The following is a 20,266-nucleotide window of genomic DNA, read 5'->3' as shown; positions in this document are numbered from 1 at the left end:
GAAGTGCGTGTGATTGTCAGATTGACTACTTCAAAGGTTGGAAAAAGTCCCTATTTGCATAGATGGAACATACACTGATCAGCCATAACATTCTGTTCACCTGGGCACCCTGGTGGTCAGAATGGCTGATCGGTATAATATTCATAGGTATGTTTTCATTAGTGTATAATTAACTAAATAAAAGGATCATTGTGTTTTGGTTACCTTAGAGTGAGACGTTTTTATCTATCTACAGAGGGAGCAGTTCCTCTTTTACAGAGTCCACTATGTTGAACTGCCATGTTTCTACAGTAGCTTAGAATGGACCAAGCAAATTCTGGCTCTAGATTGAGGTGCTTTTTTCGCAGGTTTCACGGACGCCACTATGCCACTAAATCCTATACAGTGGACTTTTCACAAGATTTTTCCTCAAAAAGCACTAAATCTAAACTAATTTTAACTGCAAGCACAAGAAGACACTGCATTAACTGTCATGGCACCTAAAATGGAGAAATTATCTAGTTTTACTTTTTCTGGTAATTTCTGCCACTAGGGGGTCTCTGTCAACAAAGAAATAACAAAAGACGTAGTCATGAAGTAGCACTGGCTCATGGGAGTTGTTGTTTTCGTTGTTACAACCCCCATTGCCGATTTATCTTATGAGAAATCATGCTCACGGAGGAGGATATGTATTAAACTTTTATTCACATTAAGTTTCATGACTTCCTCTCACTCTCCACCATGTTACCCGGGAGTTATAGCAAATAAAGGCAAGTAATAAACACAGCATTACCTAAATAAAATGGCAGATTTGTAACTCAACAAAATATATAACAATTACATAAAAAGTATAACAACAGGTCTAGTTGTTTGTTTTTACATTTTAATGCGTAATTGTTACATGTTTAAAGTCCGTTGTAAAAATTTTAAAATATTAAGAAAAGCGCCACACAAATGTATGTAATGTAGGGATGCACCAATTTATCCGCCAAACATCAGGGTCAGCCAATATTTGATTGACATCAACATAGCGGCAAATAAGATGACATTCTTCAATGTCAGTGGCAGATGTATTTGTTGCACTGGTTAAACGCTGTGCTGGCTATTTCCAACTTGAATATTGGAGAAATAATAAATAATCACCTCCTTTTTCCAGCACTGAACCGCAAGAAGGCAGAGATTCTTCTATCTTTGTAGATTTCTTTTTTCGCCTGATAACACAGGGGAAATAAATAAGAACAAAAACCATCTGTATCAGCAAAATTGTTATTATAAACAAGCGGTAATGGCCCAGAATTTCGTGATTGGTGCATCCATACGTTATTATTATCTCCTTACTATTTAAGTTATTTTTGGGTAACCATGTAATTTCCTAATACTAAGCAGGAGATCTAAAAAGTACTTCTAAAGTAGTCTAAAACACACTGGGGCCCTGAGCAGACATAATCATATGTTCCTATCATAATCAAGGAAGGAAAAACTAAATGTCTGTTGTTTTGGATGAGCAGACATTTCAGGTAAAGAATAATTACATATCCTCACTGTTTACAGTAATCAATGGCCCATTGTAAATAGGACCTTTCTTCCGTGGTAACAGCAAAGACAACATGCTTATTTATGGTTACTCACAGGTTCCCACTTCCGCTTTTTTTGAACAGCACATGACCAACCTAACAAACCACTTGAGATTCGTTTCTGTGGTGTGCAGTTCCTCACAGTTTACCAAAACTACATGCCTGAATGTAAATCCCACATCAAATTGTCACTGTTTGGTATTTCTGATTTGCATGTGGTAACCTAACAGTATCAGCAGTCCCAATCAAAACACCTCAGTGACCTGAAAGCATGAAAAGATAAAAATCTTAGCTGTAAACCCAGCCCTCCAGGTCCTGATAGACTCTGTGGGCTGGTAAACTGGGATACTTAACACAGATTTGACAAAGCCTTTCTCTCCAGTCTGTGTAGGTTTTTATTCTGTGAGTATGCCGCCACTGGAAGTACTTCTCATAGGCCTGCTTGTCTGCAGCCACACGCTTCAGATAGGCAGCCAGATCCGCTGTGCTCTTGAAATCAGCCACATGGATAAAGGAACCAGCTGGGGCCAGGGCCTCGTAGGTGGTCCTGTTTGGGCCAAGAACCACAGGCACAGCTCCAGCTTGGAAAGCGTTCCTCCACAGCTTCTCACTGATGTAGTCCTTTGCCTCAGAGTTCTCAAAAGACAGGTAAAAAAGGCAGTTTGCGATGGTTGGCAACAGCTTTTTGTTCGACAGGGGTTTCTTGTTCCACCTGCCGTACACCTCTATGGGAATATACTTCTTTAGACTTTGGTAAACCCTAGCCCGAGCCTGGTGAGGCCGGTATTTGCTTACCACCCAGCTGACAAAGCAGGAGCGGTTTGGAGCAGCCTGGAAGTTGAGCTCATCGCCTCCTAACACAGTCTTTCCATAGGGAATGGATATGTCTGCATCGCGTCTGTAGCTCATGGTCCAGTTGAAGAGGCCGTTGAGCTGCGAGAGGTTCACACTGTTGACAGGAGGCTCCATGGACAGCCACACCCAATGCTGGGTGGCCGGGCGTTCCTGGTGCAGGGGCAGCGGGGACATACCTCTGCTTACCTCATGGTGGTGGAAGACAACCACATCAGCGGTGGAGAAGGCGGCGGTGTTATCAGTGAGGAAGCAGCGGCTGATGTTATACATCTCGAGGCACTTGTCTCCATCAAGACTGTAGGAGCGGCCAAACGGCCAGTGCCACAGCAGGACACTGATGTTCCTCTGGGGAGCCTTCAGATGACATTTCTGCTGCTCAAGCTTCCGGTCCAAGAAGCTGTAGTAAAGCAGGTGCAAGAGGGAGCCGAGGAGGAGGAGGAAGAGGAAGAGGAAGAATGCTCGGGATCCAGATGTTGTCATGGCTGGCGGGCGTATTCCAGGTCAAAAGGGCACAGATCACTGGTATGGAACTTGAAAGGAAGGAAGGGTAGATCAGAGAAGTTATTTTGCTTTCATCTGTTCTCATCAGTGCAGGAACTACAGAGGGCAAGGTGTTAAAGACAAAAACATATTCTACTGCAGAACATATTTAATTTGAACTCCCAAAATTATTATTTTTTAATCAAATGTTGTCACAAGTTAATTACAATTGATTGAGCTTGTATTAGATATGTAACAGACATAAATTAAATACAACTAAAATCCCAAATAAATAGAATTATAAATAGAATAGAATTACTGTAATCCTTGGGGTTTCTTTACAATATGTTCAAACTTTTGTAAAATTGGTGAGTTTGTTTTAACAATGAAATTCAGAGCATGTTGTGAAATCGATACTGCTGTCTGTGTCGCAAGTTCTGCTTCTGCTAGAAGTTTGTTCTGATTTCATCATATTGCACACTAACTGCCCATATAAACTATTGTTAAAGGTTTTGTCTTGCTTATACCTAATTAAACAAATGAATTAAACTTTATATTTAATTATCATATGGAAAAAAACTACAAATTGAACGGTCTGTGACTCATCAATTAATTACAACAGGTGGTCATTCCTGACTATAGCAAAGCGTAATATCATCAGCATGTTTTTGCAATAATAAGTCACTTTCTGTCGAGCATATTCAAATAACCTTTTCTTGTGGGTTCATGACGAGGCAGCTTGTGAAATGAAAGTGGCAGCAACAGGTTTTTGACAGGTTTTGAAGATGGCACACGCTGATGTTTGCTACGCCACAAACCAAACATAATTTTAACATTTCATAAGAAGGAAAAAAGAAATTCAGAATGAAAATGGAAACTATAAAAATTAGGTCTTTCAGGGATTTTATTTTCAATCACCCAGAGTAGCCATACAATAGCATTCTGTGCATTATGAATCAGCAGTAAAAACTTTTATACCAGCTTAGCAGGATTTGAATGATATAAAAGTGAAGTTGGCAGAGATGTTGGCACTTACCTGGGTGACATGATGTCGGGCTGTGTGCTGCCCGTACAGCTTTGTCCTACTGAAAACACATCCTATAGAATATAAAGGAAATCCTGCCCCTCACAAATTTTTTGACTCATCTGTGGCTTACACACACTTACACACACACTTACACACACATACACACCCAGCTTCTCGATGGCAGTGTGTGACGGTTGATTTACAGCCTCAATCAGTGGTCAGTAGAAAGTAACAAGCTGCAACAAACAGGAAAAATGGCCATTAATTAAATAATTTCAAGGTCATTTATATACATTACATTATACACATAGAACACAATAAAACAATATATGCAATTATTTATATTATATATATATGCTCATATACACCCAGGAAATACGGAAATTCTGCAGTGCACTTTTTGAATTTGCATCTGGTTGAATATAAACAGCAGCAACAAGATACTAATCATAATATGGTTTCATCTTCACATAAAAAAAAAACAGTATCCACCTACTTTGACTGCGTTTGAGCACCAAACGTCATGCATGACCATCTGCTAATTTAAAAAGAGTTTTTACACTTCATCCTCACATTAAGTTTGGGTGTGTTCACCCATGTTTATCTGGGTGTCAGAGGTGGTTAAACCCTCACCAATCACCACAGCCACCTGCCACAGTGCCACCCTGTGTCACACTCATTTATCTACCTGTGAAATTACTCATGCATCTGCAGAATTGGCACAGCCGCAGGTGGCAAACATGGCTGATTTTAGATTCATAAAACCACTAAAAGATGGCCTTCCTGTTTCTGTTCTCACAGCTCTGCAGAGGAAAGGGGTACATGGTTACACAGCTTCTGTAGGCACAGACCACATCATAACCGTTTGAACAAACTGTTTCACACGCTGCCTCCCAGTTCACAGCTTGGCTGTTAATGTACAACCTGATGCAAAACCTGCGCCCACTCCGTGCTCCTAAACTCCAGCACTGCACTGCTTTAACTCACAGTTTTAATTTCATTTTTATGTTTCTGAACTTACAGTTGTATCAGTAAAATTTGCCAAGAGCTGGATTCATGTTCAGTGATGTTTGGAGCTATCATCAGGCCTTGCAATGGGTATTAGGCTGTGCCGTCATAAATCTACTCAATGACAGGGACACCATACTCTAACCCTGACTTAACTGCCTTTCACCCTATACTTCCTTTCAATTAAAGAGTAGATACCCTGCCTGACCTTATATCTACATTCTATCTACTTAGGCTAAAACACTACTGTCTGATGAGCATACTCATGTCAATGCTAAGGCCCACTCTGTTGTCCAAACACCAAACTATTATGGAACAACAGTGCTGAGTTGTGACCTGAGGCTCTATTGCCACATTGATGCAGAGAGCAGTGTGAAACTGGTATTTCCTTGGGTGGCACTGAGGTTATTTCCTCGCCTGCGTCGCTTTGTTATCTCATCCGGCCCAGTGGGAGGACAGGCACGATGTACGGTAGTGAAGTGTAGCAGTGCCATCGCCACATTCTGTCAAGAATACTCCTCAGGGCACTTTAGTTCCATAATAATTTGGTCACATAATTTAATATAAAATGTTGTTTGAAAATGAAAATCACACAAATACCTAATCCCGACACTGTGTAGCCTACACTGAAAGCTTTTCTTTTCTTTGCTTTGCTGTGCCAACTCTCATTGCAGCCCTCTGAAGGCAGCAGGTATCAGTACCATCTGTAGTCTCAGGAGGGATGTTGCATAATATCAAAACCACAATTATGCACGGCAGATCTGCTAGTTAATATTTGTGCAACTAGCAAAAGACTGTTGCACAATAACTACATAAATCTGCTTATGTGCACATCAAACTTTTGATCAGTTATTTTACGTTTCTATAAATCAACAGGTGGTTTGAAGACGGGTGCATTCAAAACTAATTGATCTTTGATCTTTTATATATATATATAGTTATATATATATATTTATATTTATATTTTGTTCTTAATAGATGTTTGTATAATATATGTTGTTTGTATATCTGGAGTTTTGTAACAAAAATAATTTCCCCCTGGGATTATTAAAGTATTTCTGATTCTGATTCTGATTAATCACACAGTCCCACAGATCAGTCTTGCAGATTCCACGATGCCCAATTGTAGATAAAATATGATAAAGTGCCATCTACGGTGCTAATCCTCCCTACTGTTTCACTATGAATGCATCGCAACTTTCTGCATACCTCATTCATTTATATATTATAGGATGACTGCAGTGATATTCTTCCTGATCTTACCCTGTACCTAACTGCCCCACAGGTGCGCATGCGAGCCTGGCCATGAAAATGTCAAAAGGTGGATGGAACGATATACAATATTATCACTTATCGAGATAAAGACATGGTGAATTTGCATTTTCAGGATAGTCGTGAGGACTGAATAAGCTGTCTAGCGCACACTCCTATAGTCCAATATCCTGATTCATTTTGAATTGCCTCAAGAAGGGGGAGCCCACATCTTTCTGCTCCTTCCAAAATCCTAATGCTTTCACCATGACTGAAGGCTTGGCTTGCTCACTGTACCCCCCACAAGAACCCCCCACAAACTGTGAAAACATAATGGCTGTGATGGCACTGCATGCAAACATGAAGAGTGTTTATGCTTCATGTTTTTGGTTTCCTCCCACTGTGGCGGATGCGATGACAAACCAGCATAGGCAAGGAAATAACCTCAGTGCCACCCAGGGAAATACCAGTTTCTACACTTCTCTCTGCCCCAACATCACAATAGAGCCGCAATTCAGGGTGTGAACTACAGGAGCAAGGGGGTGCTCCCCTGAAAACATGATTTGTGAAAAATTGGGGGGTCTCTCAAATATTGACAATATGCTATTTTTGCCATGCATTTCTTTTTGTATCTTCATCATGGATCATGTGTTAAATTGGGCTATTATTGGGCTATTACTGATGTATGATTTATACATTAATGTGATCTAATTCATTATATACCAGCATGCATGCTTTTCTTGCAATCACCATTGAAGCGTAGTGGCGCAATATAATAAACCTCACTTATTGTAACTCAAAGATGAGAAAAAAGCTTTCTCAATCCGCGCAGCAAATTGCCATTATTCATTTCTGTTTTGTAGTCAGCATCCTGTGAATCAATCAGTCAAGCAAGACAAAAGTAAAGTAAAAAGTAAGACAAAGTGAACACCAAAGGCAATGGCGATCTGCGCTGCTGGGTTCACAAAAATAGAGCCCTTGCTCTGAGCAGGCCGGCAGCGAACCGTGCAAGGTGCACTCATTCTTGACACCATTGCAGAGGATCCTCTCTGAAACTTTCTTCCAGAAATCCACATCTCCTGGACTCTGCCCTTTGAGGACAGTGTAGCTGTCCCTCTATGCGTTGTGTGTGAAATATTACATTACATACATATTAAAAAGCTCAGATTAGCTATTACAGTACAAACACACTGACTCAGTCATGTAGACATCCCAGCCTCAACATACTGTAAGTACTGATGCCTCATGCTTGTTGTGTTGACAAATTTAACCAAATTGACAAAGACTAAAACTGAATACGGTATTTAAATTCATTTTAGTTAGCTTTGTGAGTACACAATATTGTTTCAGTCCGTTTTTACTTTTATTTCAGTTAACTAAAATGCTTCACACCTATTTTTAGTTTAATCTTTAGTGAACTATAATCCCACCTTCAATCCATGCTGGATTCATCATCCTGATTGTTAGCATCAAAACTATCCTAATCTGAATAACATCTCAATCCCAATTTTGAAATCTAGTCCTATTCAGATACTTCTGATCTAAATCAGTGCTGTAAATCTAAAGCTGTGGTAGATAACTTTATAATAATACCCTTTTGTCATATTTGCTGAAGTCCTCAGGCTCCTCCTGCTGCTCCTAATGGCATTTGCAAGAATCTACCACAAATGAAGTCCAGTCAGCACAGGCAGCAGGCTCACCAAACTCAGATCAAACAGTTAAACTAGGCAGTGCTGATCAAACATGAATCAAGATTCTGTTACTGTGTTGACTATTTCTCGCTTAAAATGTTTTCAGAAACGTATTTTAGTGTACTGTTTAGCTGTAATATGTAAAAGATTCTGTGTCAGCCAACACGTAGAAGATGGCAGATCCAAAACCAAGAACCGCCCAACTTGCTGTTTCGTCAGCCACCAGCTGAAGAACACACATATCACTAATATACTTCATGGTTTTTATTACTTTTATGAGGACATCAGTTTAAATGAAACACACACACTTGCACACAGGCATGGATTACGTAAAATTACATAATTTACATTATTATCTAGGATAAACAGTTCTGTGGCCATAATAATATTATATATAAACATTAAATATTTCCATTTGGTGTAATAATTACATGGTAATTTCTATATTTTCTCTGGGTTTTATTAATGTTGATTTTGTAAATAATATTATTGTTTCTTCACACTGGGGCTTGTGGGATCGCAAACAATGAAGAAGTAAAGGTAATGTCAACCAAACACAATAGTCTTAATGTCACAACTGCACTAGAGGGCAGCACAGGCTCTCCTTTAGTCTACCTCAGGACCATGCTGTATAGCAAGGGCCACATGTAACTCCATAGCAAAAATATTTGGCCCTCTTTGACTCTCATAGTTTACATCATACATTTTTCATCAATTCTCTGTAGGTAATAATATTAATACAAGGCTAATCCTGATAAATATTAGTTACTTATACCTAACAAACTTGACTGTGCCTTCGTTCTGCACCAGGTTGTTTGAACAGTACACAGTGCTGACATGGACTCTAACAGACCAGTATTCGACTTGAAGCTGCACATTGTTACAAACACTTTACAGTACACCTGCACCTTGTCCCCGACACATAGCCTATTACCAGGGGCACCAGAAAATGTGGCATAAACACATTCATTGGTACAAAAGATCCCATAGAGTGATTGCTTTCCAGTTGTGTTTTCAGACTTTTTTTACTGTGGGGTACAAGTGGAGCACTGACTTATACAGGGGTGGCATAAAGAATGTGTCTCAGGTTTCCAGTCATTCCCAATGTGCAGAAATACTCAAATACACTAGGCAAAAATAACACATTTGTACCACATGCAAAATACTGCAAGGTTTTTGCCCCACGGAACCCATTTTCATTCCCTGTTGCAGGCTTTCAGAATTAATCACTATTTATACTGAGTAACAGAATTGAACTTGGATTAAATTCACCTGCAGACACCTTCGAAAAAAGGAAAATGACCAGTGTGTAGGTCAGTGTAAAAATACTACATTAAATCTCTTATTTTGTTTTTTATTTAATTCATTCAGAGCTCCCAAGTACTTGTTTTCTTACCTCTTATCCTGTGCTGTGGTATTTTCACTTGGGAATCATAGTTTTCTTTCTTAAATCTTTATAAACTTACCAGAATAAGAAATAAAATAGAATATAATGTTCTTCTTTAAGTCCTTGAAATCAAAAGCAGCTTTGATTCAATGGCTTTAGTCAGTTTGCCCAGGACAGGTTGTGACAGAGAGGATTTTTAAATTACAACAGCAACAACCACCACCAGTAGCACCACTGTTTACCATGTGTATAACCTATCAATCACATCTCCTGCCATGAAGTGCAACAGAGAACATATTTGTTCAAGTACATGAGTCATTTTTTGCCAAATGAGTGTCAGCATTAACAGCTGGAACTCTGGGAGCTCTCACTCACTGATGGGGAAAATGACATCTGCTGTGTAATAAACATTTTGAAATGATTTAAAAGAGTGGAGCAGACAGCATCTAGGCCCATGTAAATGTGCCTGTAAAATGTTGGCCTCCCAATAAAAATTGCTTAATTGCTGCCCCCTGCTGTACAGGCTGTAAAGGCCTTTTCTTTAAACTTGTGATTTTGGGATATATAAATAAAATGAACTTAAATAGCCACTTGCAAGTTGAATGACTTTATAAATGTATAGATAAAATTTCCTGGAATGTCTCATCTGAAAAGTTAATTCAGGTTTTACAAGATACAAGGGCAGTTTCAGAGGAAAAAGTGGAACAACGTTCTTAACTCAAGCTTAATGTTTTTTACCCATACTGTGTCAAATTACCAGCGTGTTGGTATTCCTAAAATCTGCATCAGTGCAGTAGTAAATGGTAGTAAGTCTGGGCAAATCGCTCCAGACACACAAATAAATTCAGATTTGTCTGATTTAACACAATTAGTCATATAACTGAATGTTTTTTAAAGGTCTCAGAGGTTTCAAGCAGCTGCCCTGCAGCTGGGAGGCTTCAAACTCCTCAGAGCGGATAGTGACACGGAACTCTCCGGCAAATCGAAAGGTGGAGGTATCTGTTTTTACACCAACAGTAGCTGGTGCAATGATGTGACAGTGATCCAACAGCACTGCTCTTCTACTCTGGAATATTTGATCATAAACTGCAAACCTTTTTACTCCCCCGTGAGTTCGTTTCATTCATTCTGGTCGGTGTTTACGTTCCACCGCAGGCCAACGCGCAGGACGCACAGCGCATGCTCTCGGACCAGATACTGTGTGTGGAGCGGACTAACCCGGACTCCTTAGTTATTGTCCTTGGTGACTTTAACAAAGGAAACCTCAGCCACGATCTTCCTAAATATAAACAGTTTATTAAATGCCCGACCAGAGAGAACAACATACTGGATCACTGTTACACTACAGTCAGCAGAGCTTATCACGCTGTCCCCTGCGCCGCACTGGGCCTCTCCGACCACGTCATGGTCCACCTGATCCCTTCATACAGGCAGAAATTAAAGCTCGGTAAACCTGTTGTGAGGACATCAAAGCAGTGGACCAGTGAAGCTGTGGAGGATCTCCAGACGTGTTTGGACTCTACGGACTGGGATGTGTTCAGGACTGCTACTGAAAGTCTGGATGAGTACACAGAGGCTGTGACATATACATCAGCTTCTGTGAGGACTGCTGACTCAGACAGTTACGGTTGCAGAAAGAGCAAGCGTTTAGGAGTGGAGACAGGGACAAGTTTAAGGAGTCTAAGGGCCTGTCCTCACGAATACGTTTTTCTCGATTCCGGATAAATACTTTATCGTATTTTTTGGAAACGGGTCCCAGAGTGGGAAAATCCGAAAACGCCGGATTGCCCGGAGTCGTCAGGACGGCGAAACAGATTTTTTCCGAAACGATGACGTATTAGCCCCGCCTCTCTAGACCTTAACCTCAGCCGCTGCCGTTGGATGCGTCATAACAACAACAACAATGGCGGACTACTACTACTTGTTTGTAAACAGCGCATGCTCCATGGCTTCTTTTCCGGTTTTAGTGAATTGGTGTGGCGGCGTCACAGCGCCACATACAGGCCTGGCATTTGTACTACAGCGTTTTGGGTCGTTGTCAGTGAATTCGTGTGGATGCAGATATTTCTGGAAACGACGGTGTGTTTACAGAGATTTTTTTCGAAACAACATCGTATTGAGTGAGGCCGCGTATTCGTGAGGACAGGCCCTAAATACAAGTTTAGGAAGGCGGTGAGAGAAGCTAAACGTCAGTACTCTGAGAAACTTCAACATCAGTTCTCAGCCAACAACTCTGGTTCTGTTTGGAAGGGGCTCAGACAGATAACAAACTACAAGCCCAAAACCCCCCACTCCATCAATGACTTGCGCCTGGCAAATGAGCTGAATGGGTTCTACTGCCGCTTCGACAGACAAAGGAACAGTCCTGACACCTTCCCCCGTGACAACCCTCAACAGCCCCACCTCACCAGTCCCTCCCCCCCAGCTCAGCAGGAGCTTCACACCTATGTGAATCCCTCCTCCTCCACCACAGCGTAAACTCTCTGCCTACAAGAGAGGGACGTCAACAGGCTCTTTAAGAGGCAGAACCCCCGCATAGCAGCCAGACCAGATTCTGTCTCTCCATCCACCCTGAAGCACTGTGCTGACCAGCTGTTCACGGACATCTTCAACACCTCATTGGAGACATGTCATGTGCCAGCCTGCTTCAAGTCATCCACCATCATCCCTGTCCCCAAAAAAGCAAGGACCACAGGACTAAATGACTACAGACCTGTTGCCCTCAGCTCAGTGGTCATGAAGTCTTTTGAGCGCCTTGTGCTTTCCCATCTGAAAGCCATAACGGACCCACTCCTGGACCCCCTGCAGTTCGCCTACAGAGCCAACAGGTCTGTAGATGATGCAGTTAACATGGCCCTGCACTTCACCCTCCAGCATCTGGACTCCCCAGGAACCTACGCCAGGATCCTGTTTGTGGACTTCAGCTCCGCTTTTAATACCATCATCCCAGCTCTGCTACAGGACAAGCTCTCCCAGCTCACTGTGCCTGACTCCACCTGCAGGTGGATCACAGACTTCCTGTCTGACAGGAAACAGCATGTGAAGCTGGGGAAAAATGTCTCTGATTTCTAGACCATCAGCACCGGATCCCCCCAAAGCTGCGTTCTTTCTCCTCTACTCTTCTCCCTGTACACCAACAGCTGCACCTCCAGTCACCAGCCCGTCAGGCTCCTGAAGTTCGCAGATGACACCTCCCTCATTGGGCTCATCTCTGGTGGAGATGAGTCCGCCTACAGATGGAGATTGACCATCTGGTGACCTGGCGCAGCCAGAACAACCTGGAGCTAAACGCTCTAAAAACAGTAGAGATGGTTGTGGACTTCAGAAAGAACCCAGCCCCACCCGCCCCCATCATCCTGTGTGACTCCCCAGTTGACTCTGTGGAGTCCTTCCGCTTCCTGGGTACCATCATCACCCAGGACCTCAAGTGGGAGCTGAACATCAGCTCCCTCACCAAGAAAGCCCAGCAGAGGATGTACTTCCTGCGGCAGCTGGGGAAGTTCAACCTGCCAAAGACAATGATGGTACACTTCTACACCGCCATCATCGAGTCCATCCTTACCTCATCCATCACCATCTGGTACGCCACTGCCAAGGACAAGGGCAGACTTCAGCACATCATTCGTTCCGCTGAGAAGGTGATCGGCTGCAACCTGCCATCCCTCCAGGACCTGTACGTCTCTAGGACCCTGAGGCGTGCAGGCAAGATTGTGGCTGACCCCTCCCACCCCGGCCACAAACTCTTTGAACCACTCCCCTCTGGCAGGAGGCTGCGGTCTATCAGGACCAAAACCTCTCGCCACAAAAATAGTTTCTTCCCGTCTGCAGCTGGCCTCATTAACAAGGCCCGGACCCCCCACTGACACTGACTCTCATACCCACCCTGTATATATGCATTACATTAATGCACTCCTGTCTTCCGTACAGTTTTCCTATATTTTATTATCTTTCTTATCTTTATTTATCTTTATTTTTTAAAAAGTACTTTAGTCTTGTGTAATTTTTGTTTGACTTGTATATTTTTTGTGTGATTTATATATATATCTTTTTATTTATTTTTTGTGTGATTGTATATTTTAAGCACCATTGCACCAAGACAAATTCCTTGTATGTGTAAAAACCTACCTGGCAATAAATCTCATTCGGATTCTGATCTGATTCTGGTATTGCTGAGGCCACAATTACATAGTCTGTCCACCAGAGAGCATGACAACTTCTTACACTGTAAAACATCCAATACAAACTGTCAGTACATATATTGGTCACAATTCTCTTCTCATATGAGAGCCCATTTATGCCAGGAGAAGAAACATTTTTATGAAAAGTTAGGGAGCATAAAAATAAACAGTTATGATTAGTCAAAATGATAAAATACCAAGTCAGCAATTGAAATTGAATGATCACAGAGTCATAGAATCTAAAATAAAGTTTTGTGTGTTGTTTTTTTTGCCTGAACAGCATGATTTTGTAATGATGGAGATCATATGGAAGCCCATGATGGAAATGAAAAATGCAGAGATATGACCACGTTGACTGCCTAAGTCATACATTTTGACTCTATAAGTCTAGATACTAAGTCACAATATTGAGGTAGTAAATCAATATGTCAAAAGTTAGGGGTGAAAAAGTGGTCTAGGGGTTAACAATGAGCAAACAAATATGAATATCAGATCTCTCTGTAGCAATAAATAAGTGGTGGCAGGAATATTTTATCTCTCTTGAAAGTCTATTAAAATCCATCCTCAGATTCTTTCATATGACCCTGACAGGCACAGACACCTCTCATCCCGATCTCTGCGTTCATTTCACAGCACTGGGGAAAAAAAGCCGCTCTTGGAAACAGTTCTGCTGACCTTGCAATCCTGGAAGCATGTCAACCTGGCTGCTTTTCAAATTTGCACTAAAGCTCCTGAAATCTGTCCGAATAAGCACAACATCTGGACTGAGAAATCTTCCTGTCTGGAGCTCAGGGATGGAATTAACCAATGGGGTATCCCTGTGCCCAAATGTAACATTACCAGTTACTGTAGATTAAATAATTACACCACAGGGGGGCGCCCCAGTAGCTCAGCTGTTCCAGTGCTGAGTCCTTACTGCAGCAGCCATGAGTTTGAGTATGACCTCTTGCCCATTGCTGCATGTCATTCCCTCTCCCCTTTTCCTGTCTATCTTGCGCTGTCCTGTTAAATAAAAGAAAACAAAAGCCCCAAAGAATTATACCACAGGCAGTCCTGTACTGTAGTTAAAGGATCGGTGTGTAGGATTTTGTTGTATCTAGTGCTGAAGTTGCTGATTGCAACCATTTAAATAGCCCTGACTTTCCAAGTGTGTAGAAGAAACTATAGTGGCTGTGATACTCTCGAAAACAGCGACAGGCCCTATCTAGAGCCAGTGTTTGGTTTGTGATGTCACCCATTGGTTTGGAGTACCATTTTGAAGAATGGCAGTCTTTTTTTTTCAAACCTAAAAATAAATAATATTATTATTCCTTAAGTCTGTGGTCTTACAAGCATCTACAGCTTCCTTTATGGCAAAAGTACGGTATGAAGTACGCTTATTCTATGGAAGCCCATTTCCGCCAATGTGACAAAAAAAAAGATTCTGTTAAGTCATTATAATTAGAAACCTTCGCAATATTTTTACTTACCATCTCAAAATAATTATTTAGTATTGCCAAACTAATATATTATCTGATTATCTACAGTCATAACAGGGTTCCCACTCATTTTAAGAAATCATTTTCCACAGTCCAACAGTTTCCTTGACAATACAAAACAGCACTTGATGTTGACAAATGATAACTTGATGTTGACAAATAATAACTTGATGTTGACAAATGATAGGCCCAGTATTTTCACATCTAACTCCAGTTTTAATTATCCTTTTTTACTCCACATTAGCTTGCTTTCATGTGTTCTCACCAGAGATATTTTTTCTGCAAAGTAGTACAGTTTACTACAGTTTTCCTCTAACCTAGGTTTATGTAGACGATCTAAGTGAGGGGCTGAGTGAGGGGCAAAAACACAATACTATTATTTCCTGGATATTTAGTCATTTTAATCAATTTCCAGGTGTTTCCAGGACTGGAAAACAAGTCTCTAAATATCCCAAAAACATTTTGTAAAGATTTTTTTATTGACAGATGCTCACTTTACAATGCAGTTTCAATATATAGAAATTATAATAATAATAATAAGAAGAAGAATACACATACTTAAATATGTATATTTCTAATGAACCAAAAACAAACAACAAACCCCCCAAACCCCAGAACCTATAATAATAATAATAATTACAAAAATAATAACAATGTCAATAATAATAACAATAATGATAATGACAATAATAATAACAATGACAGTGATAACAATAAAATAAAATGAAATAAAAGTAATAAAGAAATATGTCTAAATATTTATATATATATATATATATATATATATACATAACACTTGCCAACAAGAAGTAAAAGTGCAGCATCAACTATCAAATTCTACAAAACCCAACCACACCCTCCTCCCTTGTATGGTTCTCGATTTCCTTTTACTTATATACATACACACATGCATATATACATATAAGCACAGATGTAGAATGTTCACATGCGTGTACATCAATGAGGAAGACCTAAACTGTATTAATAGGTTGAAGTTGATCCAGGAAGAGATACACGTTTGAAGTCTGTTATTTTCAAAGAGGGCAGAATGCTGATGAAGAGCCCCCAAGTGTTCTGAAAGGCTGCAGGTTTCTTTCTTACATTATACAATATCTTTCCAGGCGTGCAGTAAGACACAAGTTCATTAATCCAGTGCCCTGATGAAGGTGAATCTTCAGATTTCCAATTGGTTCGAATGCATTTTTTCATTGCAGTAAGAGTTCACATTAACAGAACTCGTGTTCCCCAATATCCATAATTTTGGATCCTGCTCAATTTGAGATCCTATTATCTTTGAGGTTAATGCAATACTATGTTTCTAAAATTCTTCTATAATGTGGCAATTTCACAGCACACGTAGGAGATCACCTTTTGACATTTTACATCTCTGAAACATAGGGGAAATGTTGTCAATTTTATGTAACCTGAGGGTAGTGTTATATGTTCTATGGAATATGGTGAATTTAATTTGTCTGTGTTTCGTGGAAAATAATACAAACTGTGCCTGCTCCAGCAGAGGATTCCAGCACAACCTAAATCCGTTTCCCATTTTTATTATATGGATGTTTTTTCATTGGCAGGCAATTTGCTATTAATGATACCATATATAGAGGAGGTTAATCTTCTAGTTGTTGTACATAACCTATTGTACAGGTAAGTTTCAAAAGGAGTTTCTTTTGGAGCTCAGTCTATCTGGAATTTTAAAATGTGTATAGTATTCTAGAGTTCTTTGTGAGTGTGGACTACATTTAAAGGGGTAGTCTTCATCTCATATTGTTCTATTGAGAGCCATCTGACCTCACTTTTCTCCGGGTGAAGCCAAAGCCAAAGTGGTCGGAACTGGGAAGCAAGATAATAGTTCCTAAAATTTGATAGATTAAGCCCCCCCTTTGAATATGGGGCCCGTAAAGAAATTAGTTTAACCCTAGGAGTTTTCTTTTGCCATAAAAAGGGGGTCATAGATTTATTAAGTTCTTTAAAGAAGCTCTTGGGAATTTTTATAGGAGTACACTGAAATAAGTAAATTCATTTACAGTGGAAGACGCTCTTTAAATAACAGTCCATCTGTTTTCAATGCATATACCCAAATATTTAAAACCATTTGTACACCATTTCAGTGGATCAGTGACAGATCTAATATTGCTATCCTGTACATTTAGTGGCAGTATCTCTTCTTTTTAGTGTAATTTAATTTTGAAACGGCACTATATTGTTTTAGACTTTGCAATAATAGGGGTACTGATGTGAGCAGGTCAGTTATATATAACAAGAGATCATCAGCATAAAGGGATAGTTTGTGTTCACTTGTACCAAATTTAATTGGTTAGAATGAATGGCAATGGCTAATGGTTCGATGGCAAGTGCAAAGAGCAAGGGCCTTGATGAAGAGAAGGTGTTAGAGAGAACCTTGTTTGTTAGAATATTGGCTTTGGGTGCATTAAAGAGTGTTTTAATATAGTTGATACATTTTTTTCCAAAGTCCATAGCCTCAGGCATTCAAAAGAAAAAACTAGGTTAAATTTTGGGGAATGCCTTATTAGCATATTTAGATATTATTAGCATTGGTGTTCTTTTTTTTGAGCCACATCTACTATGTGTCACCACACGTTGTCTGATCCGTACCTATTATTGTGAAACCTATTTTTTGATCAACATGAATTATCTTCGGTATACTATCTTCCAGTCTGCGAGCAATTAGGTTGGATTATATCTTGTAATTTGCATTTAGGAGACTCAAGGACCTGTGTGAGTCACATTTCTGTTTGTCCTTGCCTGATTTTGGGAGCAGTGTGAATGTTGCCACCTCCAATGATTCTGGTCATTTGAAGCTTCTTTAATCATATTTGTATGAGGGGTCAGTAACTTCTTTGAGAAGGCCTTAAAATACACTTTTGGGAAGCTGGAAGACCATACAAAACCCCAAAACAATAACCTAAAAACCTGCCTAATAGAACCCCAGTAACAAAACAACATTATGTAGGTAACTCTTTCACACAAGTCGTGTAACACAACAATGGTGAACTGGCCACTGCTGAAAACTGGTTGGCCACTAGAACACTTTAAATGTTAACAGATCTGAGATAGGAACCTAACAAGTAAAGGAAAAAGGCACTGGCCAAATATAAATGTAATCCTGTTTTACAGTTGGTGTGTAAATAAATATCAAAATGTTAAAATGTTATAAATCTTCCAGGACAATATATATTATTTCAAGGATATTTGGGTAATTTAAATAGATTTCCAGGTGTTTCCAGGACTAGAAAACAAGTCTCTTAATGTCCCAATGTCCAAGGTCTTGCAGGATGTGTGGCAACCCTGAATAACTACAGTGGTAGAGTAAAAGTCTGTATAAGACTCCTATTTCCATAAATGTTACAGTCACACCAGAATATTCACGTGCACTTTCTAGAGCAGTAGGGGTCGCCAAAGCTACATGGGGGGGTCGCAAGGCCTTCTTGATTTTAAGGTGCGCTAGAAAACTTCAATATACACAGTATCCCTAAATGTCAGCATTGGTTCACTTCTGAGAACAAAAGAAAAGTCAATTGTCTAACAGAACAATGGAATGGCATCAGCGACAATGAAAACAATGAATTTCTCGAAAAAGAAGCCATTAGGTCTGTATGACTGTTATGAAATATTAAATAATACATAATACAGACAGAGAATTGAATAATAATAAAGTTCCCTAAACAGGAAACAAGCTGCTCAAAATTCACCCAAATCACTGGTTTTACACAAACTGCTTGCAGTTACTGAGTTCACTGTTTGGACCCATTGTACAGTTTTGGATATAATATATAATGTACATATTATAAGTCACTGAGTCAGGGCTCGTCTGTTTACTCAATGATAGAAAAGGGCTCCCTGAAGGAAAAAGGTATTTTCCATCAGGTGGTGCTTAGTTGAGTCTGAGTGTACAGTGATATCTTGCTATAGCCCACCTGTTTTGAGGTTAGTATGAGTCATTTCATCGGATATTATCTTATGTTGTCAGTCAGGCCTTCAACAGTTGTTTGCAGTTTATGGATGTGACAGAATAAAAACTAAATGACAACACATCCTGAGCTTGTGTTCAATGCATAGGCCTTACCAAAACACTGAAACATTGAGGCCAATAAACACGAACTGGGATTACACAACTGTTGTTTACCCACGAACAACAACCTGTTCGACACATACAGAGAGCAGGCTCCTGCTTGCCAGCAACACCGTGGACATCATCATCATCATCATCATCCTCCTCCTCCTCCTCCTTAAGCTCACTGCGGTGTTATTCTGATGGAAACATTTGCAGACAGACAGGTGCTGCTAGAATCAGCCCGAGCATTGGAACCAGCAGCGGAGCGGGCTGAACCTCCGCCCGTCTGCTCTCCACACACACGAACCACCAAAACACGGCTTTCCGCTCTTTTTTTACATGATGTCACACACTGGCATGTGAATAAACGTCTCGTCTTACCGGTCCCCTCCTCTTCAGAGAGATGTTCTTCCACAGCAGGAGGTGCAGCTGGTGCAGGAATCCCATTTTGCCTCCCACTTCTTCAGCTTCAGTATGTCCTAAATTTTACCAAATTAGCATACCGGCGGTGGCCTGTGACTGGATTTAAATAACCGGGGAATTTCTATCCCGTTCCCAGGCATCCCGTCCGAGCCTGTCACGGTGCTGAAATGTGTCGGCCTTGGCTAATAATGAATATTACTCAGTTTGGACCAAGGAATGCTTATTTGCCAGCGACTGGCGGTGTCAGTGGGAACGGGACTGTTTGTGTTCCGTCTGTCATCCTCCGTGTGTCGGTGGAGCACCGGCTAGCTTCTCCCGCGGAGTCCGTTCAGTGCAATGTTCCGAGCTGGAGCAAGAAGCCAGTGAGGATAGCTCGTGTAAAGCTAGCCAGAGTAATTCAACTGCACACTTCCGGTCTGGCCTTTAAAAACAAAAGCCCTCCGGCCAAACTGACGTAGGGGGGAAAGTAAGTCATCATAATGAGTGGGAAACGTTCTCAAAATATTGACTTAACATTAATATCTCAAAATAATGAGAAACTTTCTCAATGATTTGACTTAACGTTATATCTAAAAACTAATATATATATATATATAATATACAGAGCGTTCTCTGTAGCTGCCCCCTCCCTCTGGAACTCTCTCCCCAAACACATCCGTGACTGTACCGACCTTCCAACATTCAAATCACTGACAAAAACACACCTTTTTAAAATTGCTTTTAATGTTTAGCTTAGTCTGATGTGTTTTTAATGTTTTACTATTTGATGTTGTTTTGCTGCTTTTATGTTTTTATGTAAAGTGTCTTTGAGTATTTAAAAAAGCGCTTATAAATAAAATGTATTATTATTATTA

The 20,266-nt window shown here is 40.4% G+C and overlaps 1 protein-coding gene across 4 annotated transcripts; it reads right to left on the bottom strand.

Moving 5' to 3' along the window:
* Positions 1-665: 665 nt before the first annotated feature.
* Positions 666-19,794, bottom strand: LOC127375930 (fucosyltransferase 7). Of its 4 annotated transcripts, none has more exons than XM_051422364.1 (3): positions 19,371-19,794; positions 3,925-4,151; positions 666-2,938 (listed from the first exon to the last, which is right to left on the bottom strand). In XM_051422364.1, the coding sequence occupies exon 3, from the start codon at positions 2,886-2,888 to the stop codon at positions 1,842-1,844; it is 1,047 nt and encodes a 348-aa protein (XP_051278324.1). In that variant the 5' UTR covers positions 2,889-2,938; positions 3,925-4,151; positions 19,371-19,794; the 3' UTR covers positions 666-1,841. The 4 variants fall into 4 exon arrangements, with proteins under 4 accessions (XP_051278324.1, XP_051278327.1, XP_051278326.1 ...); XM_051422367.1 differs by having other exon boundaries at positions 4,082-4,151; XM_051422366.1 differs by lacking the exon at positions 19,371-19,794 and adding an exon at positions 4,412-4,545.
* Positions 19,795-20,266: the final 472 nt, after the last annotated feature.

This window comes from Dicentrarchus labrax, unplaced genomic scaffold (genome assembly GCF_905237075.1).
Source record: "Dicentrarchus labrax unplaced genomic scaffold, dlabrax2021, whole genome shotgun sequence".
In the NCBI taxonomy this organism is placed as follows: Eukaryota; Metazoa; Chordata; class Actinopteri; family Moronidae; genus Dicentrarchus; species Dicentrarchus labrax.
The sequence above is the reverse complement of the archived record's forward strand: the minus strand, read 5'-3'. Positions and strand labels throughout refer to the sequence as shown.